This window comes from Urocampus carinirostris, chromosome 14, assembly GCF_059441175.1.
Source record: "Urocampus carinirostris isolate Australia breed hairy pipefish chromosome 14, RoL_Ucar_1.0, whole genome shotgun sequence".
Taxonomy (NCBI): domain Eukaryota; kingdom Metazoa; phylum Chordata; class Actinopteri; order Syngnathiformes; family Syngnathidae; genus Urocampus; species Urocampus carinirostris.
Genome location: NC_142362.1, coordinates 36,178,887 through 36,204,782, shown reverse-complemented (window position 1 = coordinate 36,204,782; position 25,896 = coordinate 36,178,887). Strand labels below are relative to the sequence as shown.

The 25,896-nt window shown below is 39.8% G+C and overlaps 1 protein-coding gene across 2 annotated transcripts; it reads left to right on the top strand.

Annotated features, from left to right (window-relative positions):
- The first annotated feature begins 1,530 nt into the window (after positions 1-1,530).
- On the top strand, positions 1,531-21,973 carry snapc4 (small nuclear RNA activating complex, polypeptide 4). Of its 2 annotated transcripts, XM_088353064.1 has the most exons (22): positions 1,531-1,774; positions 5,370-5,480; positions 5,604-5,644; positions 5,832-5,928; positions 6,002-6,036; positions 6,116-6,232; positions 7,186-7,326; positions 7,410-7,494; positions 7,580-7,661; positions 7,760-7,867; positions 9,440-9,512; positions 9,596-9,760; positions 10,343-10,493; positions 10,573-10,679; positions 10,764-10,858; positions 11,941-12,035; positions 12,124-12,230; positions 13,465-14,556; positions 15,639-15,989; positions 17,599-18,055; positions 19,529-19,726; positions 21,043-21,973. In XM_088353064.1, exons 2-22 carry the CDS (start codon positions 5,372-5,374, stop codon positions 21,120-21,122), a joined length of 3,786 nt encoding a protein of 1,261 aa, XP_088209190.1. In that variant the 5' UTR covers positions 1,531-1,774; positions 5,370-5,371; the 3' UTR covers positions 21,123-21,973. The 2 variants fall into 2 exon arrangements, with proteins under 2 accessions (XP_088209190.1, XP_088209191.1); XM_088353065.1 differs by lacking the exons at positions 17,599-18,055; positions 19,529-19,726; positions 21,043-21,973 and adding an exon at positions 16,587-17,569.
- Positions 21,974-25,896: the final 3,923 nt, after the last annotated feature.

Genomic DNA, 25,896 nt, shown 5'->3' with positions numbered 1-25,896 from the left:
AATGGCCGAACAACTAGGAAAGTTCCCGGACTTGCCAGCAGGAGAGGTCCCTGATGCACAGTACGTGCTTTACGGGGTGAGTCGGTCGAGGAGGCATCGGAACGACTTTGCCAGGGACTGGCTCACTCTCGCCGCCATCAAGGACGCCATCTGGACCTCCAGAAACCTGCTGGTATGGAGGTGCAGGCAGATCCCCCCCGTGGCTGTGCTCCAAATGGCTGCAGATACCATACAATCTGCGAGCGGCAGGCCTAGGACGCAGCCATAAAGAAGACTCGTCTGCACCCACCCGGAGGGGGGAGCCGGAGCTACACTGTGGGAGTCCCGGCAGCAACGGCCTGGGTTGTGGAACCCAGAAGGGAGAGGACCAACGCAGAAGGGAAAGGACCCACACAGAGGACTGGAAGAATGCTGCTTGGGAGGGTGGGATGTCAGAGCTATGCCCTTGCACAATAGTATTGCCTTTTACACGCTGGTTAACTACTGTTAAAAGAAAATAACTCTGAAATTGTTTAATTGATGTTGAAAATGTCAGGAAAAAATGTTAAAACATCATATCGTCACGTCATATTGTCAAATATAAAAAAATTGTGAATATGCTTGATGGCTGTGTTTTGCTGCTGTTGGTGTCAGTGGATTTGTTCAGACCGAGGACAATCGACTTTGGCCTGGACGGATCTATTGACACTAACAAAGATGTGATATAATGAAATTGTGAATATGTTTGATTTTCGAGAAGGTTTGTTCAAACCTCACTTTGTGTTTGCTGTTAAAAACGTAATATTGGAATATAATATTGTGAATGTGCTTAATTGCTGTTGAGATTGTCATGATTGTTCTCTGTTTTTAGTGTCAATAAATTTGTTCAAACCAAAAAATCCAATAAAGTGTGTTCCACTTCATGATTGTGTCCCAATTATTGTTGATTCTTCACAAGAAATTAGTTTTATATCTTGATGTTTGAAGTCTGAAATATTTTGGCCAAATTGTCAACTACTGGTTGATCAACAAGCACACTGATCAACTGTAATCTCTTCACCACCAGTAGGTTAAAAGCTCAACTAATTTGATGCGCCCTCTCGTTTGAATAACATTTTATCATGACAAAATCAATTACAAAACACACGTAAAATACTGAACATGACCAAATACAGTTCAAATTTCAGGACACAATAGATGACTAAATAAAAGAAAATGACAAAATAAATACATACATATATAAATAAATTGCATTTGTGTCATATTTTTGTGGATGTGTGTTACATGATTTATTCATGTGTTCATTTATCAATAGTATACATTTGTAAGTATTTATACATTTATTTCTCCATAGTTATTGTCAACTTTTCCCAGGAAATACAAATAGTCCTGAGATTGAATGAGCGCATGCAGTTGGAAAATAAATGGATGATTCAATAATTAAAGTTGTTTTTCAATTTTTCAAAAACAGGACCAAGTGTTCAAACACACACGCGCACACACAACCGGAAGTAGAAGAGCAGCTGGTAGGAGACCGGAGGTGACGATTAAGGAAATGTCCAAAGCGCAATCACACTTGTATATGTGTAGTGCCATTTATGATCTTTTTACCTTTTTGAAAATATTGGTGAAATTTTTGGACGTTTTTGAATTATGGTAAATAATAATGCAGTGGTTTGGCGCCATGTTGTGGGTTTTTTTGCATTTTGGTTGTAAAGCCTGCTGGGTAATCTGATAAAACACCGACCAGACACAGCGTTGACTGAACGACACTTGGTATAAAGTTTATAAACAGGTATGTTAGACCTCCCGTCAAAGAAAACATCGTGTACACTAGTTATGTACTTTTAAAGTATGAATATAGATGTATATTATTGGGAAATTTAGGTTCGCTGTTCTTGCTTTGTCGTGTGCTAGTAAATTTTGTAGTATGCGAGAACGTTTGCTGCTCTGCTCTCACGCCTCTTTGTCACATTCAACATTGCGAATCGTCAAGTCATGTTTATTTGTATAGCCCTTAATCACAACAAGTCTTAAAAATTCTGTAAACAATGGAAAAAAAGAACATAAGAAGGAAAGAAATTAGAGAAACAAAGAGGAAGAGCGAGAAAAATAAAGAAATTGAGGGGAAAAGAAAAAGAATCACAGAAAAGAAAGAGAAAGGGGGAGCTAGAGAGAGGAAAGAATGAAAAAAAGATAAAGAAAATAGAAAGAAAGAAGAAGCTAAAGAGAAAGTGAAAAATGAATAGAGGGGACTAGAAAAAAAGAGGGAGAGAGAGAGAAAAAATAAAGACAGATAAAGAAATAGAGTGAAAGACAAGAAAGAAACCCAGAAAGAGAAAATAAAGACAGAAAAAAGAAAGAGGAAGAGAGTGAGAAATAAATAACAAGAAAAAGGAATAGAAAAAATAAAACATAAAGAGAGAAAGAAAGGGGGATAAAGAAAAGGATAAATAGAAGAAAAGAATGAATGAGAGAGGGAGAGAGATTTGTGTGTGTATACTTGTGACTACATGCAATAGATTGTGTTTGTGTGTTTAAATTTAAGGTAGTCGGATCAAAGAATTATTGGGTACTATTTATGGTCGTATCATTTTCCCAGTGCTATCAAATACTACGGGGTTTCCATAGTCTACTTCAACAGTAAATATAAAGTTATGCCATGAATTTTATATGAAAACTTCAAAAATATTGAGAAAAAAAATTGCAATGCTTATTTTTGTATTGAAAATATTAATTGTTATTAATATTATTATTTATAGTGCATTAGTGGTATCTGCTGGACAATCGTAGTAACAGCAGGTTTAATGTACGTTTAATGTATGTATTTTAACCATTTTCGACTTAAAGGTGAAGTGCGTAGTTTGAGGTGTTCTTAAAATGTTGAAAGTTAAATAGTTTTTCTATGAAGCAGAGGTGGATAGAGTGGCCAATATATTACTGAAGTAAAACTTCTACCGTTACTCCAGATTAATATGACTCAAGTAGAAGTGAAAAGTAGTCATCCAAATTATTACTTGAGTACAAGTAAAACAAGTAGTTGGTGAAAAAAACAACTCAAGTACTGAGTAAATGTAGCAACGTCTTATTTATTAATTTAGAAAAAAAAAAACCATTCAATCGGATAATCAAATCATCAAAGTACATCCAATCAACAATAAATTACATTGAATTTTAAGAATAGATTAAAACAAGTGCTCTCATATCCAGGGTTGGGTAGGGTTACTTTAAGTGGATTACTTAATTATTTTTGGATTACTCCAATACTAAATATGCTAAGAAAAGACAAAAGAAACTAAATATGAATAAAATTATGACTCACAACACCGGGTAAGCTTTCTCTCCTGGCTTTGATCTCCGGCAAAACTAACATCAAATGCAACAGAAACAAAATGAAAATAAATCTAAACAGCTTGCCAACATCATTTTGCCGTTCCATGTATTCCGTTACTCCCCAAGCCTGCTCAAAATTTCGTAATTTTATTCATATTTAGTTTCTTTTGTCTTTTATTAGCATATTTGGTATTGGAGTAATCCAAAAGTAATTGAAGGTAATCCAGTTAAAGTAACCCAACCCAACCCTGCTCATATCTCAGTTTGGCATTGTTAACACATACTTAATAGAAACAATAGTTACTGTTTTTTTCCCTACAATAGTGTGTTGTGATTTTTATCCATCCGTTATCTACGCCGTTTATCCTCATTAGGGTCGCAGTTGTCCTGGAACCCCCACCCCACCACCCCCACAGCTATCTTCGAGCAGTGGACAGGGGACACGCTGAACTGGTTGCCAGGCAGTCGGAGGGCACATGGGGACAGTCATTTCAATCACTCATTCACACCTAGGGACATTTTGTACCAGACAATTTGACAAATTACAAGGATGTTTTTGGAATGTGGGAGTGCCCGGGGAAAACCCACACAAGCATGGGGAGAACTTGCAAATTCTGCACAGGAAGGCTTGTAGCTGGATTTGAACCCATGTGCTGCAGTGCGCTAAACCACTCATCAGCCATGCCGCCGGTATTGAGATATAATTTTCTGATGTATAGGCCGCACCGGATTATAAGATATACAGAATTAAAACTACTGTATAGGCTGGTCTTGCACAAGAATGATAAAATTGGTGTAATTGTCTATTGATTGATCAGCTGGCATGAATCACTGATTGCAATTGCATAACATTGAATTAAACGGCAGACAACCAAGACCATGGCGGGTGTGTGGGGTTTTTAAGGGTTATTTATCTATCTTCGTTATTCATTATTCATTTTCTGTTATCGGTCAGTTCATAATACGCTACAAAGCCTATGAGCCGGGACACTTACTCTCAGCCAAAAGGCCAAGCTAAGGTCCTAGCCCTAAAGCCTTGTTGCGATCATTGCGAATGCACCGTTCCCGGAGGTACTGCAATACCGGGCCGATGCGTGGAGTGGACAGAGCAAGCTCTTAGAGCTTTTGCACTAAACCAAAAAGGGATACTTCCGACATTTGAAAAGGCACTATGTCTTATCTCATCATCATGCTGTTTTAAGTCACAGTACCAATTGTTTAATGTTATAATTGGGCTGGGCCGCAAGAATATTGTCAGACATAAAACTGTCTGACTCACAAAGTCATCACGAAGTGCTCAAGATTATGTACTGAATAACGATAAGTACATTATAGGAAGTGATTCGGTCGTTCTGAACTAAGTTAAGACAACGGCATTGTGGTAAGTAATTTGGTGGTCATTAAATACATAAACACATGGGCGCACTTTTTCAAAACATTTGTCACTTCAATGCTTAGTTTGAGCTGAATTTTTTTTTTAAATAAACTAACATAAATGACATTGACTAAAAATAGTGTGATAGAAGGGATAAGACCTTATCCCTTTTCATGCTATCTTTAGCTTTTTAGTTGATAGAATTCGGCCCTCCACCCATCATGATGTGGGTTTGATTCCCATTGAATTCAATATTATGCAATTGCGAAGAACCAGTGGATTGGTGGCTAAGAATCTGTCCTCTTACCACTGGTATCCAAGTTGAGCACCGTTGATACTATTAATGTGGAAATGAGGTCAGTGATCAAATTTATCTACTGATCAAATGATTGTTCAAATACTGTAACGGATTTCCAAATTTCTCTTCATATAGAGTGCACCGGATAATAAAGCATGTTCAAATTACTGGCTAATATGCGTTTTTAGCTGCGCCTTGTAGTCGGGGAAAATACTATTTTCAACTTTTCTAAAGACACCTCAAACAACGCACCCAATGTTTAAAGATGGTTTAAGTCATGACCTTAACAATTAATCAAATTGGGTCAAGATTTTTTTTTGCTAGAGTATTTTGTTAAATCTGTTCACATGTTTTTTTAAATCTTCACCTATTGTGTGTGCATAGACATGTCCTTGTGCGAGCAGAGAGAGAAGATCCAACACCAGATTGAACTTTTAGAAAGACAGTTGTGTGCCAGCAACCATGAACTAACAGAAGTCAGCAGTGACGATACAGGTATTTTTTGCACTTTCGTTTGACATTTTGTTTCAAATTAAAACAAACTTAGCTTGTTTGTCTTGGACTTAATTTTTCCACAACACACCACTTAATGGTTTAAACATCTTTTCCCTAAAATAGATGATGATTCCAGTGTGGACATCGACCAGGAGCCAGGGCAGGTAATAAGCACAAAGGCAAGCATACACCATACATTTTCCACACCGGGAAACTATTTTTTTTTTTTTCTGTTTCTCATGCTGTTTACATCAAACATTTTGTCCAGTATTCAAAAAGCTAATCTTGGACTATACCAACTAGTATCTGAACCTGTTTTTGTGATTCCTTGAGATGAGTGTGTTGGTTCAGTCAACTGCAGGTTTGCTGGCTAAGAGGCAAAAGATAGAATCAGATATCCAGAACTTGGAAAACATTCTGGGACCCCATACTCCCCTTACCGTGTCAGGTAACTACTGCTTTTATTTACTAAGATGTGCCTATGTTTCAGCTCACTCTCTTAAACTGTGTGTGTTCTTTAGATGGAGATGATGACAGCAGCAGCAGTGAAAGTGAGGTCTGTAAAACTTTGTGACTTTTAAACAACATGCTGATTAGCCCACACCTGTCCTCATGTGTGTGTGTTTTCACATCAGCTGGGTCTGTCCAAGGATGTGGAATCGTGTCTTCAGATGAACTTGGTGTACCAACAAATCCTTGTAGAGAAACTCAAACAATTGGAAACTCTCCTGCTGCAAAACCAGCGTCAACAGGTCACTCGAGGACACATAAACTATCATATTTTCCAGACTATAAGGTCCACCTAAAACCTCAAATTGGCCAGAAATGTGAAAGTGCTCCATACAACCCGATGTGTCTTATATACCACAGAATATATTAGATAAGATTGGAAAGGCGTACAGTAATTATAGCCAATACGGTGTTGGTTATAACCACTAGTGGTACAGATTACATTGGAGCTTATCTCATTATTACACTATTTTTACAAGTGGAGGGATTGTTTAACCTATCTGAATGCTCTATGCAAATCAGTGGCTCTGGCACCGTAAAAATAGTGGGATAATGAGGTGAGCTCTGATACCTTTTCATATGTTATCTGTACTACTGTTGGTCTAGTGACAAGTCCTGGTGCCCTCATCGACACGATCAAGGTTGGATTCTTGTTGTATAGTATTTTGTTGTAAGACTTTGTTTTTTGTTTCTGTTTTCCGCAATTATTTTGACACAAAGGAGAAAAAGTTGATGGTGTCTTTAACCTATAAGAATGTACTATAGAAATAAGTGTTTCTGGCACCGTGAGTAAAAATAGTGTGATAATGAAATAAGCTCCAATGTCATTTGTACCATTGCTAGTCCAGTGGTAATGTTTTGGCGCCCTCACCGCTGTGGTTTTGGTTTTGATTCCTGCTGTAAACAACATTTTGCAGGTTTCAGATCAGGGGATGTTGTAATTGTGGCCTGTTTAGTCCTTTAAGACTTTTTGGGATTCAGGGCTGTATAAAAAAATTTATTTGACTTGATTCATTGCACTATTATATGCCGCAAGTGTATTGTGCCTTATAGTCTAGTGCGCCCTATGTGTAAAAAAATATATGACAGAAGACTATTTTTGGGGATACGCCTTAAAAGACAGTGACCCTTATAGTGCAGAAAATACTGTGCATATTCATATCAACATGCATTTATCCCATATGTTTATGTGTAGAGAGAGATACAATCTGAGAGCTCTGGGACAAACAAAGAATCTTGCAAAGAAGAGCCCACATCCTCGTCATACCCCAAACATTCCATTTTATTCCTTGGCCACTTCTTGAAGCCATACTTCAAGGACAAAGTCACCGGTCTGGTGAGTTTTTCGCCCCTTTGTAATATGAGTATTCAGTTGGGTGACCTTTCTGCGAATAGCTTTGTTGTTCTTTACATGCTAAGGGTCCTCCCGCGAATTCGGAAACAAAGGAGAAAATGATGAAGATGAAGGGTGGCCTCGACAATAGCAAAATGAAAGTCAAGCGATGTAAGGATGCCGATCAAACTTTGTTGCCAACACTCCCAAATGGTTTTCGTTCTCAGCAGTGTACTCTGCCTTTGTTAATGTTCAGGGGAGAGTTGGCAGAAGATGTTGCTGATTGACTCTGTGTCCAGAGACAACATGAAAAAACTTATTCAGCCCAAACTCTCTAGGTTTGTCTTTTGTATTTTCACTTCCTGTCTTCCTTTTACACCTTCTTTTCATCGATGTGGTCCTTCTGACCCCAGTTTTTCATCATCAACTTGTTCAGGGTGGACTACCTGAGTCAGAAGTTGTCTTCAACAAGCAATTCCGAAGATGACAAGCAGCAGATCAAAGGTCACATTGAGAGTCTGGAGAACGACATTGAAAACATCAAGTAGGATATCACATTTGTGTTTGTAGCGTGGCTGTTTTTTGTGGTAAAGCTTTTCCAAAAAGTCGAAACTATTTTTCATATAAAATCAATCACATAACACAGAAGATTTCTTTATATTTGCGGCATTGAGATGACGGCGGAGCGTCCCTAAATTGATAAAGAAATACCTAGAAATGTATTCCATGTAAATGAATGAACATATATATATATATATATATATATATATATATATATATATATATATATATATAAACCACATACTACCTAAATACATGACATAAATGCAATGCATTTTATTTACAAAAGTTGTCATTTATTTATTTTGGTGTGTACATTGGTACCTCTTCATAAGAGCTTAATCCAGTCCATTATCGTTCTCGTAGGTTGCATTGCTCGTGTAAAGATCAAACCCAGATATGAAATAATTAAAAAATATTTGGTCCATTCGCACTCTCCCTAAATGATTTTACGCTTGCACTACACCAGGGGTAGGCAACCCAAAATATTGAAAGGAACATATGTTTGGAACCTCAAAAAAATAAAAGCTTTATAAGGAAGGCAACAGGGATGGTGTATATATGTATATTCGTACAGTATTCTTTATGTATCTAAATTTATTGTAAAACGTTAAGAATATTTGTGTGATGCTATTCCTTCAACAGAAACTATAAAATTTTCCATTATTAAACATTTTTGAAAAAGTGCCAGGTAGCCAAAGAGCCACTACTTGAGGCTGCAGGGCTGCCTGTTTCCCCACACCTACACAACATATTACAACGTGAGTGAGCAGTGATCAAATGTCTCTTTAAACAATGTTTTTTGTAGCACACTTATTATTTTTATTATCTTGGAAATGTTTTTTGATAAAACAGAAAAAATAATAGTTTTTCAAATGAGCAAAAGTCAAATTACTTTTATTTAAGTAAGTCTTAAGCTCAAAAAGTATCAAAGGGCTGCAAAGGTCAAAACTACAACAGCTGATCTAACATGCGCACAAGGGGAAAAAAAACGTGAGGAAAATTAAGAAATTTTTAGAATGGGTTGCGCAAAAGGGAATCTTCCATGATGACCAGGCTGCAATGGATGTTGCATGGGCAACAATAGCCCATGAATTAGTGCAAAATAAAATCAAAGACAGTCACAAAGAAGCCACCTATCTCAATTAGTCATTTGGTGTGCAGCAGGCTTCATATGATGGCATTCATCAGATCCAGGTGTTGGTCTGCTGACTCAAGACAGGAAAACTCTCCTTGCTGTCTCAGCAAAAATTGTAAGGGTTACATCCGCACAAATTCCTGTAAAACTCAACACCTTTAAACCAAAAGCACATCAGTATTAACACCATCCATCCATTAGCCATACCGCTTATCTTCATTAGGGTCGCGGGCAGTATTAACACGAATATGATTATTTTATTTGGATGCCTTTTTACCCATTTCACAATAATAAATAGGGTGTCTCTATGTTTTATTGTGATACAGATAGTACCACAAGATAATGATGCATTATTTGAATGGCCACTTTCGTATTGACATTCCCTTTAACATGTGTTTGTGCTATGCGATTTTCCAGAGTAAAAAAGGAGGACACACTTGTTGGGGATCAGTATGAAGACCATGACTGGCACAAGATTGCTAAGATCGACGTATGTGAGCACCTGTTGATCGTTGTTTGAGACTCCTGTGTCATCCTGTGGAATTAGCATTTGTTTCACACAGCCCTTATCAGTTTGAAGGCAAACGAGAGGTGGACGACCTCCGTCTTTTCTGGCAGAACTTCCTACATCCTGCCGTCAACAAGAATCGCTGGAGTACCGAAGAGATTGAGCGTCTCAAAGAGATCAGCGGAAAATACAAGGAGACTAACTGGGACCTTATTGCTCAGGAGTTGGGGGTTGGTTTCCTTTGTAAATTTGCTCATGAAACAGTAATTTTTACCGTTACTAGCTACTTTGTTTAATAAGTAATTTTATTACCCCCCAGGTTAGTGACACCAAAAAGTAGCGCGTTACTCTATAAGTAACTATCTAGTTACATATTATATGTACTCGCATTAAAGCCGACCCCCTTAAACTGCTTTAAAATAGCCACATAATTAAATAAGTAGAAGAAAACGTGTGCACTAACTTGTGGAAGCATAATTCTTGGCTTGCGCAATCTCGAGAGCTTGCAAACAAACACTTAACTGAGACACTTTCCATATCCATTTTGTCTAAGGGCTCCAAACCGATCAGAGATCTTTCTTCATTTCTGGATACTGTTAGAGACGTTTTCTTTTTTCTCCAGGAATGGTGCAAAACTAAGTTACCACAAATATAAAGACCTAAATTCAACACACTTACCGTAAACTGTGCTCAAGTTTGCCCCATTGATGTTCTTTTGGTTTGTTCTATTGGTTTGTTTTATGTTAAAGCACCCCCCTTTCTGAAGCATTAGTTCCAACATCGGGGGTGATAAGGTTCTGTTATTTTTACAGACGGGCCGCACTGCATTTATGTGCCTGCAGACCTTCCAGAGGTTCATCTCATCCTCTCTAAAGCGTAGTACCTGGAGCGAAAGAGAGGACCAGAAGCTCACAGAGCTGGTTAAAAAGATGCGGATTGGGAACTTCATACCTTACACGCAAAGTAAGAACATCCACTGCTTCTTTTGACACGTTTGCATCTCTGGCAACTCCTCTTCTTGCTCAACGTGTTTCCCCATCAGTCAGCTACTTCATGGAGGGTAGGGACACAGCTCAACTCCTCTACCGATGGACTTCAGTACTTGACCCTCAACTGAAGAAAGGACCCTGGTCCAAAGAAGAGGATCAGGTCTGCCTTACAATGACCATATGGTTTTGAAATCCGTCTCCAATTTACTCCTAAAAGTTACATGCCTGCTCACTATCCTCACAGCTACTTTTGAAAGCTGTCGCGCGCTATGGGGAAAAGATGTGGTGGAAAATTCGCTTGGAGGTCCCAGGACGCACTGATGGAGCCTGCAGGGACCGGTAGGGAGAAACAGAATAAGCGAGACTTACCAAACAGATCAGATAAAAAATAAATAAAATTCAATATATTTCTCATAGAGCCAAGTCACCATTTTATTGAAAAACACTTTGAGGCTCACATTCCGTAATTAAAAAAAAATCAAATCAATTAGGTCTAAATGTAGTGGAAGCTAGAGCTCTTGTTGGTGATAGGAATAAGTGGAGAGGTGTTGTGAAAAGATAATGGGGTGTGAAAAGATAATGGGGTGTTTGGACGTGTTCTAAAGGATTGGCATGGCACCTGTCTGATGCGGCAGGGGTAAACCAGTGAAAGCTGTCGGGCCCTGCTGTTGAACAGAAGAGTGTGTTGTGTCACCCTGACTTGAGTGACACGGCCCCTTTCTTGTGTCCAGTTTCATCTGGAGGGACAAAAGCATGACCAACTTGGGTGCCGAGGTGCTTAACTTGTTGTGTTTGGCCATTTGGGTTGGCTATGGTAAAAAAAAATGTGTGGGTTTTTTTTGCTACTTTTTCCCTTTTTATTTTATTTGTTTTTGTGTATGTGTTTGTCTTGCTGTCGGTCATCCCTCTCGAGGGATATGACCAGGGTAGGTAGATAGATAGATAGATAGAATTCTCAGCTCTTGTCAACATTTAAATCGTCAATACTGGTTATGATGTTGCCTAAATTTACAATAAGTCTTGATAATTGCACACGCAACATTAAAAATCGCACGTGTAAATTGCAGATTTATTTGAGGCCCTGAAAAATACATAATTTACACCGGATTTTTTTTCACTTCGTGGTACTGGAGACATTGGAAAATTGACTTTGAAATTCCTAAAAAAAGGTGCTTGAACTAGTCCATAAAAAAGATGTAAAAATCCTCTGCCAGGGCCTTCACTTCATTGAGTCCAAAGAGGTGCCTGAAGGCCTTTGTTTTATGTGTGCCCGATTAAAATTTTAGTTTACAGTAAGTGATAAAATTACCACCCATTTAGAACCAGCAAAATAATGGAAATTCTTTAGATGCAATTTAAATCACGTGCCGCCATCACATTGTTGACCAGTTTAACAAGATCAAATTTCTCCTATTGCACAGATATTTAGACTGCCTGAGAGAAGGAAACAAGAAAGGACCTTTTGACATCCATGAACATCAACTCTTTGTCCAGCTGCTGGAAAAACATGGCGTTGGTCTGTAGTGTTTTCTCTCACCTTGTCACACTTATCTATATTTTGCATGCAGTGATGAGTGTTGGTTATGTGATTGTACGGTTGGTAGGTCACTGGGCCAAGATTGCAGCAGAGATTCCGAACCGTAGCGATGCCCAGGTTCTTCGAGAGTGGAAGAAATTGATGAGGCATAAAGAAGGACGTTCAGCTAACTTTGTAAGCATTTTTTGGGGTGTGCATGATCTTACTGTGAAGAACAAGTATCTTTTCATCTTAAGCCATTTCACACTAAAAATAGATGTAAACACAATAACATCTTTGACTCAACAGAATTGCATTTTAATGTAAAAGTTATTTTACTTTTTTCATCGTAAGTAAAATGCTCTGTTGATATATTAAAAAAAATCCACCAAGGACTCAAAATTAGAATCGGAATATGACGAGGGAACATTGTATTACATTCTATATTTTACAAAAGGAAATGAATGATTGTAGGTGACTCAACGGAATACAATAGACCAGGGGGAAAAAAAACGGAGAGAATCTTGTTATTGTAGAATTAGTTATTGTGCTACTGGGGAATTCAAATGTAAAACTTTACAATATGATTTATTATTACTTATTTATTATTTATATAAGATTAAGAAGGGAGCCAGGATTTTGACTGTGGAGTTTTGTGAGGCAGTGTTTTATCGGCTTCCTCCCGCCTCATTTAACGCAGAATATAGTGACATCTGTCGCCCATCAATGACGTGTATTGACTGTTCACACAACAGTCACATCCCCAAAGCTCAGATATGTATTGGATTTAGAACCACATAAGAAAGTAGCCTGGGTCTGTTGTGAAAAAAATCTGATATGTGCCGTTCAAACAGACTTTAACATATCAGATGCAGGTCGCGATTGTGGAAAAAAAAAATCGGAAATGTGAACATAGCCTAGGAGGCTTCACACTGTTTAAGAACCTGTCTGGAGACAATAGTCGACAATGGAATTCATTGTCGACTCTTTCTGTTATGGATTTTTGTTGACCAATTGTTGCAGCCCTACCCTACAGTGAAGGGTACCAACTAGGGCTACACGATTTTGTATTGGATTGAGATTTTAGTTGACTTTTACAGTATTGTTAAGCGGCTCAATTTAAGCAAACCGTGCCTTCTTCTGGAGAGCTTTGTTATGGTTGCTGTCTATAAATCCTTGAAAAAAAATGTTGTGTTTTGCGATTACACAATCTCACTACGTCATATTGCAATGTCAATAAGATTTTGGTTAATTATGCAGCCCTAGTACCAACATTACCCGGTTGTTTTCTGGAGGTCCCACCTCGGGCTGCTGATTTCTCACAGATGGGTCATTGGAAAGAAACAACGCTTTGACTATGTTTTTAGTGAGGAATTGGCATTTTAAAGTGGTTGAAGCTCCATCCTGCTCATTATATCTCCTTTGACAGGGAAGAAAAAGAGCCATGAACTCCCCAGATAGCACAGTAAAAGCCAAAATGAGGAGGATCAGAAGGCGTCTGCAGAAAATCAAAGAGGAAGATAGTGACAACGAAGATGAGGACATGTTGGAGTACATGGACACTGATGAAGAGGATGATGATGACGATGAAGATGAGGATGAGAAAGAGGATGAGGATGAGGAAGAGGATCCACTGGAGATGAATAAAGAGAAGGTGGAAGAGAAAGAGGAGCAGAGTTATGTGGTCCCACCTATGCACGATTGGATACCAAAGACAAGTCAAGAGTCGAATTTCCAAACACAGCTGGTGACACTGGTGCCGGCTTCTGGCCACCGGCTCTCAGAATCAGCGCCTGTACGCTCCACGGTGGTCGCCAAGTTCGGCCGCTCAGTGGTGGTTGGCCCGCCGCCCCGCAAACTATGCCAAAATGAGCGTCACACAGACGGCGCCATGTTAATGATTTCGCAGGACCAGCTGCGTGCACACCTGTCTCACCAAATGAACAAGTACAACAGCATCCGCTATCTAGCTAAAAAGAGGGCTGTGACTGACACGGAGATGGAATGCCTGCTGCAGGCGGCTGTCTTACCCTGGGTGGGCAACGTGCTCACAGCCAGCCAGAACGCCCCCACGCTGGCCGAAACCCTGGGGAGCAAAACTGAACTGTGCTCCACTCCCATCTTTAAGCTTCTCCTTCAAGCCATGAAGATCGACATCTCTGGCTGCAAGGACGTAATCTTCAAACGTGATCGGGAGAAGATGAGTGCACCCCAGGATGGGTTTTCAAGGATGCCCAGTAAGACTGGCCCTCTGCCAACCTCTGGGTCAGAGCAAAAGAACCCTGGACAATCGCCCCAACAGGTTCCTCCAAAAATGCTAGCAGGCTTAAGGAACCCTAAAACCGTGGCAGCCAAGTTAAACGCCGCTAAGTCCGGCCCCGCAGCCGTGCAGCCGGTACTGTCTGTGCAGCAAACTCCACCTGTTCATCTCAACTCACAACCCCCTTCTTCAGTTTGCCTATTGACCAAGACCCCTCTTGTGCCACTTGTAGCTCCGCATTCCGCTTCACTCCAACCACCGGTAAACCCTTTACCCTAATATTTTTTAATCATTTTCAGTAATCCCTTGTTTTCGCAGTGTTTTTCAAATAAGTTCCCGTGATAGTCAAAACCAATGAAGTAGAAACCTTTATTTAACACAGAAAAAACAATCCAATTTACAGGCTCAAGAATTTGCCTTTTCTCTATTGCCTATTGACCAAGACCCAGTAACTTAGAGCCCTCTTTTGTTATTTTTCCACTGCGCCTATTTGCTATTATTTTACTTTCAGCAGGACTATTCGGGGCAAAACACATCAGGTAGAAAGAATCTAAGGTCTAGGGGGAGTGACGTCAAGCTCGTCCCCGAAGTTTTTTTCTTTTTCCATTTGTCAGTGTAGCATAAAAATGGTGAAAGTAAGAAAAGGCCTGCTTAGAGTCCAAACGCCAAACCAAACCCTAAGAAAGATGGAATATAGAAGTCTATTTTGGCGTATCAAAGAAATGCAATTACTTGCACGCGCATCATGAATGAGCTGACTGTGGCTGCAATGATGACACAAACCAGGAGGTGAGGAAAAAAGTGAAAGTTTCCGTACAGCTCATTTGACAAATGAAATGAAAATGATCTGCATTTATATAGCGCTTTTCAAGTCAAGACCTCCCAAAGCGCTTTACAGTGTGCTTCACATTTCCCAATAGCGGCCGTGCAGCCATGTAAGGCGCTAACCTGCTTATTGGGGGCATTAGGGGTTCAGTGTCTTACCCAATGACACTTCGACATGTAACACGGAGGAGCCGGGATTCGAACTGCGATCTCTTGATCCCAAGACGAGCGTTCTATCTGAGCCACTGCTGCCCCAAATAAATGCACTGTAATTTGCAGTGTTGCTAAAACAATGGGTAAAAAATAGATAAAAAATTGAATTTATTTCTGTTTTTGTGTGGCCTGGTACCGATCTGCAGCCTGGTGGTGGCCTATCACTAGTTTAGCCAATCGGAATGCAGAACCCAAGGAATGAAAAAGATCCGCTAAGTGTCCATGAAAAGTAAAAACCCCTATACAGTGAGGGCGTATTGTACACATCTTTTGATTGACACTAACACTCTCCTCTTTCCCTACAGACTTCGCGCCCCGTCCCGCTCCTTCTCCCCCGCATCCCCGCACCGCCCTCAATTGGCCTCACCAGGCCTCTTTCTGTGTGCTTCGTGACTCCGTCCCTGCCTGCTGGCCCTAAACGCTTCCTTTTGGCAATGCCCTTTCAAAAGTTACCACCTCGTGGCTCTTCGTTAGCTGCACCCCCCTTGGTTCCACCCACCTCCACCGTCCCGGATAGTCATGACTGCACCGGCATCAGCCCCAATCCACCAATCACAGGGAAGAAGAGGCAGCGAAATGAAGATGCTAAGGACCGGCCACCCACCAGAGGAAGTAAACGAATCAGGAAGTTGACTGACAAAGCTCTCCAAATGAAGGTCAGATTTTCATCTTGTGAATGCAGTAATCCCTCATTTTTTATAAGGGGAGCGTTCCAAAAAAGGACCAGCAATAGTCATCATCCAAAACCTTTATTTATTAAATACTATATTATGCATTGAAACCCCAATATAAATTCTATACAGGCGCAAGCATTTGTTCAACAAATAGGAGTACGTTGGATTTTTTTTTTCTTTTTTTTTAAATAACATTTGTGCAGTTAAATTATATTTTCAAAAATAATGTTGCTGCTATAATGCCCCATTAATCCCAAAAAGGGGTGGAAATATGATTTCAGGACACAATCCAGTTTCTTAATTCATATTATATTTTGTCGGCATCATGTGGTCGTAATAGGTAAACAAAAAGGTGAAGTTAAAACGTTAACGTGAAAAGAACATTCCAAACAACATTTTTTTAACTGAAAAAACTGTTGTGTCAAATTATTGATTCAAAAAGAATTTGCCTCATTTGCACTACTGATTCCAGGACAATATCAACCTTTTTACTTCGGATGATATATTGTCGCCATCATGTGGATGCTTTGTTTTGTTTTTAAACATACATCGACTGATGCAACCTGGACACATCATCAGTGATGTTACCAGGGGTCACAGAGTGTTCCAGGTCTTTCAAACATCATACACTCTGACCCAGGCAACCCAGCTCGGGTTGATCAGACCCCAACTTGTGTCCAGGTACCTCACCCATGGTTTACTTCTATTGGAACATAATATTATGAATGTGCTTGATTGCTGTTGTGATTGTCATGATTGTTTTATTTTAATATTAGTGTCAATAAATTTGTTCAAACCAAAAAACCTCAACCATAGCCACCTTGAGGCAACCTCTGCTGCCTATGTGACCTCCTTAATGGCCCTTCGTTTGTTGGCCCCTGTGATGCCCAAGATGTTCTAAGCCCCGGGGAGAGACTGGCCAGCAAACCCTCTGCAATCCCACCTTGATAGGCTCACATCTGGCTTTTCACCTTCTGCTTTGGTACTCTTGCATTAGCTCACCATATTTAGTCATCTTTCTCTGATTGGCCTCCTCAATACAGTGAGGTTCAGGACAAAGATCTGCTTGGAGGCCTCCGAGATGAGCATCACGTCAGGCCACAGTGTTCTGGTGGCAATTGATATTGATTCTGGGAGTTTCAGTTGCTTCCCAAGGGCAACTTTCTACTCCCTGTTTTGTGTTGTTACTAGCAAGCCAGGGGAGGTAGCTCTGGCCGGTGATGGTGTCTTCTCTGCAGCCCGGACGGAAGCGATATAGTTCTTTATTGGGCAGAGACGCTTGCATTGGCCAATCCCACAGTTGAAGGTGTTTTCTATGGCCTTTAGGACTTGGTCATGGCGCCAACAGTAGTGCCCCTCAGTTAGACACTGGCGGGAAAGGGGCAGGGTGACTGTTAAGCCGCTCAGATTGGAGAACACAATGCACAAAGAAAATCCGCAAAGTAGCAAAACAGTGATAGGAGACCACAAACTAGTGAGTGGGTTACTGTATTTATAAATGTACAAACACACACACACACACATATATATATATATATATATATATATATATATAATTGGTTGTAATTACAATTGAGATGTTTGTCAGCAGTCATTAACCAATGAAAAGAGGGGACGAGGTCGTTCGGAGCCAAAACCCAGAAAGAGCGGCTCTCCACAGGGGACTCCTTGCCAGGTGCGGGTGCCATTGTTGTTTGCTGTTCCTTGTCTGCAAATCCAGCTACCAAAAGACCCTTCTACCGGAGTACCCATGGTCTTCAGTCCCCTCCCGAACAGCAGTGATCCCGTGTCCCTGCAAAAACTGGACTTAAACGTTGACCGCTCACTGGTGTTTCTGGGGTCATCGGGAGCAGTTGATGATTGGCTGAATGGTCAGGGAGGAGTGGCTATGCCACAATCTGGCATTTCTCTACCTTACTTGCCGCCATGCAGCAACAATCTTAGCTCGCTCACTGACATCCTAACCAGAAAAGATCAGCTCACGTCTTCAGCCACCAAACTTCTTGCAGTGCCTCCTCTTATGACAGAAACCCAGTCGGACCAAACAGGTGCGTACACACAAGGGCTGCAACTAGTAGACTAGTCACCAACCGTTGAATGATTGGATAATTATTTTTTTCTTAAAGATGAGGTGCGTAATTTCAGGTGTTCTTAAAAAGTTACAAGTAGGATATTTTTTACTATCAAGTACGTTTTAACAATGCTCAACTGATTTTTTTTCCACTGCGCCTATCTGCTTTAATCTTACGTCTAGCAATACTGTTCAGGACGTCCAACACATTAGGAAGCAGAAATGAGGGGACGAGAGGCCAGAGCGGTCGCATGCTCGCCCCGCATTTTTTTGTAAGTTTAGCATAAAAATGGTGAAAGTAAGAAAAGGCCTGTTTTTAATACATTCCAAATGCCAACCCAAAAAGATAATGAAAAGTATATTTGACATGTCTAAAAATGCATGGACTTGAACGTGCCACAAAGAAGCTTGACAGAGGCTGCAATGATGACTTGAGCCAGAAGATGGCATCAGCGAGTAGATTATTTACAAATTATGGAGAGCACCTTTAAATTTAGCATAACGTTGATTCAATTATGTGGAAAATTATAACAAGCACAATAGGTAAAATGAAAAGAAAATACCTCAGATTTGTAGATAATTTAAATAAAGATTTAAAACTAATTAAGAACAGTGCTCAGTCATTAGAAACAAATTCATAAATAAAATTCACGTTTAGGGACAGGCAAATGATACATTCAAATTAAGTAAAAAAATATCCCTGTAACCCAAGAAGAGGCTCATTAGCGGCAGTGGAACAGTAAATATAACAAATATATTGCACATTCAGTGGTCAACTGCAAAGTCTGTTACAAAAGAACAATTCTCAACAGTTAGAAATCAAAACCGTCAACTGAAATTTGTTGTTTTTAACGTTTAAACAAATTATGTTTATTCCCCAGACTGCATGCATTTAATTTGAAATATGTTTGTCAGCCAGAGTCGGGCATAATTCTCATGCTCTGTTTTATATCAAAATATACGCATATAACATGTACAATCATGTCATCAAAACAGTATTAGATTGAACGTTACTTGAATCTTACCGAGTTGAGTCAGACTCCGTTTCTTCGACATGCTTTTTAAATGTCCATGTTTCACCAAGCTACCGCCATGATACGCAAGGTCTGCTTTGTCAACTTTGTAAATAGTGTTTTTTTAGGGCTAATATGCTCCCAAACTTCACAAGTTTTCGTTCGCGTACTAGATGTCCATGCTGCCATTTCTGTATGTTTATCTTACCGCTCGAAACAAAGACGCTATTGCGCATGTTGGACTCTCAGCAGAGATTATATCCATGTAGAGATACCTCACTCTTTTGGAAAAACGGGTGTAGCCTCAATAGTCAGCAATGGAATTCACTGTTGACCATTTCCATAATCTTTGGTCTACAACGTTCATTAATTGTTGCAGCACTCGTACACACATACACTCACAGTGACATTAACTGTTTTCTTTGACGTTGGCATAGCGGGCATACGTGCTGTGGTCAAGAAACATTTGGGCTCCAATCCTGCTTACCTGCTGCTGAAGGCTCGATTCCTGTCTGCGTTCTCCCTTCCCGTCCTCCTGGCTACCATTCGTCCTGTTAAAACAGAGACATCTTTTCCGACGCCTCCACCTGAAAACAGCAAAGCTGAAACGAAAGACACAAGTGTCCAAATTTCAAGTAAGTCACGCAATATTCTGAGATACCAAATACTATGAATCTTCCATAGTTTACTGCGCTAGTTTATTGCAAATTACGAGTTATGCATTTTCTTTGAAAACTTGATAATAGTGTTCAGTATGTTATTATCAATGGCAATAAACACAATTCCATTAGAGAACTGTATATTCTTTTGTTTAAAGACTATTTTAATTGGTTTTTAGTTATCAAGGAAGATGTGCTATATTGTAGTTTAGTGAATGTACGATATGTTTCTCGTGCCTGTTGAAAATTATATATTACTGAAAGAGCCATGAACAAAATATTGATTCATTCTTCTTATTTATCTTAATTCTTATATGCATTTATAACAATGGTTAGCTTTATAGTAGGTTATATTATGTTCACTAGACAAGAAACGTCTTTTTAGAATTTGTCAACATTTGATCAGTCCTGCCCTCAGCTTCTAGCTTCATTTTTTTCATTCGGCCCTTTCGTTTGTTTCACTTTGACACCCCTGCGGTATATAATCGTTGTCTTTTATTGAATACATTTGTGTTTAAAATTACTCTGAGTAAGGTTTTCTAGAAAGACTAAACTAAAAAGTTTTTTAAATTAAAGAAAAAACGCTTTAGTTTATATTTATTACAGTTCATATATGCAATTTATTTTGTCTTACAATGCGTTCATGTTCAGTTCTTGGTGATCCATGAGAGACAGGGGGAAACAGAGAGAGAGAGAGATAAATCACGTAATAGCTCCATATTGTCACGACAGGAACAAGCAGTGGACCCAAATGCGTAATGTTTCACTCAATGCTTAATTAAGGGATCTGGGAAGTCAGGGCGAGAAGAAAAGACAGCGATGGCAGGAGTTAGAGCGCTTGTCTTGGGATCAAGAGGTCGCAGGTTTGATTCCTGGCTCTTCCGTGTTATATGTCGAAGTGTCCTTGGGCAAGACACTGAATCCCTAATGCCCCCGATAGCAGGTAGTTGCCTTGCATGGCTGAGGCTGCTATAGGTTAGTTGGTGTGTAAAGGGGAATAGTGTGTAGCACATTGTAAAGCGCGTTGGGAGGTCTTCATTGACCTGAAAAGCACTAATAAATGCAGACCATTTACATTTAAAGGCGAGCAGAAATTAATGAGAATGCAAAATCTTGGATTTAAAAAAAGTAACTAATAAGTTATATTTGAACAAGAAATACATTAGCTTTACTTTTCAAAATAGGTAAATAAGTGAAGTCGTTTTTAACATTGGTTGAGACTTTGCATGCATGCATGCAAGTGCTTTTTGTGCCTGTGTATGTGATTGCAACGTGTGTGTTTTTATGCTTAGGAGGCGCAGCCAGTTGCTTCCCAGGAATCGCCACCAATACCCCAACCCGGCCACACCTGAGTCACGCACAAGCCAGTTAGACTCATTGTTCTTTTAAATGGGTCTGTTGTTCAAATTCTACTTGGTTCAAGCACTTCCGCATTTGTCACTTTGCTATCATGCGTTTACCTCAGTTATTTGTTATTAAAGTTTTTCTTTACACAAAGTTTGAAAAGATGAAAGTATCCTTTCCGACAAGAAATTCTGTTTATTTTGATTGCCACCTAATCATATATCACTGATCACTTCATTTTATTCCACCCAAGTATTTCGGATGCCTATTATTTTTGCAAAAATTTGATGTAAATGTGCATGTCACATTTTGAATTTAAAGGCTTGTTCAGTCAGTTTGAGGGGCTGATGTGTTGGACTGAAGTTGTTGAAAGAATCATTTTGATGTCTGCCTTTGTTGAGGGGGGTCGTGAAGCCTTAAAGGCAAATCCAGCATGCAAAATGAGACCGTGGATGACTAGTCGACGCTCTCAGATAGTGGCGGGCTGTGCATTTCACACCTAAGCTTTCATTGATGGCCTTTAGTGATGTGTCATTCACTAACCCAATGAGCCGGCTCTTGGAAGTGAATGACCGGAGCTCCCCACCAATCAAGAGACGGTTCCCTTTTAGACGCTTTTTTTTCATCTTCGATTGGTCAATTTGCATGTTTTTCCCCCAGGGATTCTATGTCTCTGACTTTAAACGTGTCGAGTTTATATAAGGTTCAAATTGTTTTGTATTTTAATCTTTTTTTGTTGAGCTTTAAGTAGTTTGTGTTTCCTGTGTTTTTCAAGGATAATGTGTTTTATCATTATTTTACAAAATAAATGTAAAGTTTATTCTTGTATTTCATAGTTGATTTGTTGTTGCACTGAAAAATAAATGTCTATGGTTGATATTTTGTTGTGTGGTATATTTCAGATTCTGTTTTGCTTGACCTCAGGTTTTTTTTTTTTGTATATAAACCTTCACATTTTAAATGAGTTATTCACTGTAGAGTTCAAATAAGTTTTTATATTTTGGTAAAATAGAGATTAAAAGAATTACATTATTCTGTGCAAAATGTTACATTGTTTATTTGATTTTGGTAACGTACTGATTGAAAGGGACCCCAGGCAGTACTTGCCTAAGACACACCAAAGGAAATGGTTAAGGGGGATCCCACCAACCACTCTTCTTTTTTGCTTTTTCAGTATTTTTCCTCACAGCGGCGCAGTTCTAAGGTCTTGGGAACCTCCTGTGTGGGTTCAAATCCAGCTACCGGACTTCCTGTGCGGAGTTTGTTTGTTCTCCCCGTGCTTGCGTGGGTTTCCTCCGGGTACTCCGGTTTCCTCCCACATTTCAAAGACATGCATTTCAGGTGGATTGGCCGGTCCAAATTGTCCCTAGGTGTGAATGAGCAAGCGAGTTGTCTGTCCCTGTGTGCCCTGCGATTGGCTGGCAACCAGTTCAGGGCGTCCCCTGCCCACTGCCCGATGATTGCTGGGATGGGCTCCAGCACCCCCGCGACCCTACTGAGGATGAGCGGTGCAGCTAATGAGATGAGAGATGAGTTTTTTTCCCTTGCTTTTTACCTTTGTCTTTTGTAATATTCTCTAGTCTCACTTCTTTTACCTAGATTTTTTTTCTTCCTTTTCCTTTATTTTCTTTTTCCTCCTTTTATTATTTTTTTATTTCTTTAACTTTATTTCCCCCCTTTTTAAATTGGGCATCTCAAACTCTTAATACTTAGGGGGCAGGTTTTCCACATGATAAAAAACATTCCTCTATTCTCAAACACATTTTTCCTCTACACAAAATATTTCATGATAGAAAAGAAACCAAACATAGTATGTGAGTAGAAAAAATATATCTGTTTTTACACTATTAACTATTAATTCCTAAGACTTAAAAAGTGGTCGGCGGCGCCCTCTGTTGGCTGCGGCTGCATCGGCTCGCTACAACGGGTCAGGTGCAATCGACATTTCGTTCTGTGTACATTGTTACACAGAATGACAATACAAGGAAATTATTATTATTATATTATTGCACTCATATCACTATTTTTATTTGACATTTTGTGGTGTAATCCAGGGATTCCAGTTGCTTGACTTTAAAGTTGTTTGGTATAAAAAGGTTCAAAGATTATATGAATCAAAAGATCACTTGATTGTGAAAAAAATGACTGCCATTATAATTTGGTAGAATAATATAAATATAAATAAAATATAGATACATCTTATGCATGGTTTTGCGTTATCATTGGTAAATATACTTATATGAGGAGCCCTAAAAAACTGTTTCCATTTTCTCTTTTTTTCTTACTTTTTTTCTCATTTTTTGTTTTGTGTTTTTCTGTTCTTTTTTCTTTTTTTTTCTTGTTTTCCCAGCTGTCTACTTCATTTCTTTGTTTTTCTTGTATTGCTATCCATTTTCCTTTTATGTTTTACTTTTTTTGTTTCTTATTTCCTATTATTTTACTATTCTTTTATTGATTTTTCTTATTTTGTTCTATTTTGCCCTTTTATTTTTCTTAGTTTTATTTTTTCATAGTTTTTACTTTGTTTTTCTTGCCTTCTTCCTCATAATTATTTTCAGCTATTTTTGATCATGTTTTTCTTCTGTCTCTTTTTTTCTTCTTTTATTTCTTCTTTTATTTGTGTCTTTTTTTTCTTTTTTTTGCATGTTTTTTTCCCTTTAAGTCATTTTGTGCATAATGTTACATAACAATTGGTAATATATGGATTAAAGCAACAAAACTACCTGAAGATTCACTTGGATGCCGAAAGAGCCGGCTGTTTTTATTCAGCTGAGTTGAAAAAGCTGCTCCTCGAAAAAGAGATAAAATTCCCATCACTCCGACAAAGGGATATGCTGGGAGGGACTGCTCTCTCCGTCTGCTGACATACACAATATTATATGAATGTAATAGCATATTGCGCTGCCCGGCCTGCTGTCACTACTACATACACTTTTATTTGGGTGGACAGAGTGTGTCCCTGGGTGGGCACTGTGGGCAATGCCTCATCCCTGATGCCGGCTCATTGTGCTGCATATGGATGAACTCAACGCCGTATCGTAGTAGTCCCGGAAAAGCTAAAATAACCGCCATCCAGCCATCCATTATCTGCACCGCTTATCCTCGGAAAGCTAAAATAACCACCATCCGGCCATCCATTATCTGCACCGCTTATCCTCAGTAGGGTCGCGGGGGTGCTGGAGCCCATCCCAGCTATCTTTGGGCAGTGAGGTGGGCTCACCCTCAACTGGTTGGCTGGAATAACCTTTCATAGGTAAAATAGCTTCTATTATTTTTCTTTACTTCTTTTAATTGAGTAGTTACTTGGCTATGTGCAAAGCCTGCAGTTTGACAAGATAAAACAAGTTGTAACACAGTCCTCTTTCAGTATTCTAGAACCGTTTTATTGTTTTAACCCTTCATGTGGCATGTGACTGTAACCCTGTTCCGCCGCATCAAACGCCTGCACTCGAAAAGAAAAAAACTAACCTTTGTTTCACCTGGGAATATGCCCCAAAACAGTAGACGATGCAAACCCACCCCTTGCCCCACCTGTGAGGAGAGCCCCTGGTCACTTTCGGCCCGCTGGCCTGGCCGCGAGGAGAGCTCTCAACTTTTTCGGTGCTCCCTGTTCTGGCTAAGGACTGTGTCTTGATCCAGAATAAGGGGAACAGAACTATTTACAAGTTGACCTAACTATATAATACGGAGCTTGTGCTTTGTCACATCAGTGAGGCGAGTCGATGCCTTCTGGCATTCCAAGAGGTTTCATTTGGGTCAGAAAGTTCTGGAATTGGCAGCTGCGGGTCCATTTTGTCCTCTGATATATCTTGATCTGGTGCTAGGATGTTCCCGTTGTCTATGCACACATTATTATGTAGAAAAGCACGGGACGCAATTGCTTGGGGTGCAAATGTGGGTCCAACTTCCAGAGCCTTAAACGGTGTCGACCTCCATCGTGTTTTCATGATCCCAAAAGTTCTATGACTGACTGTCCTTTAGAATGGTGGTGATTGAACTTTTGTTGCATCCTGCCATTAACAGGTTCCCTGTAAGGTATGATGAGGCAGATCGGTGTCTTTCAACACGGGTATCCTCCATCACCCAACAGGAAGTACCCGCTTGGTAGATACCTTATGAGCAGTATAAAAGGAGCTGCTCTTCAAAATCCGTGTATCATGGACAGACCCCGGATATTCCACAAATCTATCCAAGAACCGCCCTGTGGAGTCACAAATGGCCTGCATGTGTATAGAATAGAAGCCTTTGTTAGATAGATAGATAGATAAATACTTTATTCATCCCCGTAGGGAAATTCACACTTCCAGCAGTATCCTTTGTTGTTTATTAACAGGATGCCCTCGGGTGCTGTGTTGTAGTTTAGCAACGGCGGAGTTTGTAGTTCAGGTAGTCCAATCTACGGTGTGATGGGGGTTTAATACGTATGTGGCATCCATCAATTGCACCTACAGCTGTGTTAAGGACGGGTGTACCACATAGTTGTCCAAACCCATGACCCACTGTGTTGCAGGGCTTGGAAAGTGTATGGCTTTTGGCAAGTTCTTCCATATTAACTGGGCAACCCGGCGGACATTTCTGTGTACGGTATACCTGGGTACACTGAAGATCCGTGACACCACAGACCATGGGCCAGCCAGTACAGGTAGATCAGCTCATGGCCCCGGCCGTGGTCCTGATCCCTCTTCAGCAGCTCCTGCAGGGCATGCATGGCTTTCCTGCTCAGCCTGAAGTCTTGGATGAGTTCATCATAAGCGCAGGATGGGATCATTCCTGTCCAACCTACAGTAGCTTATGGGACGTCC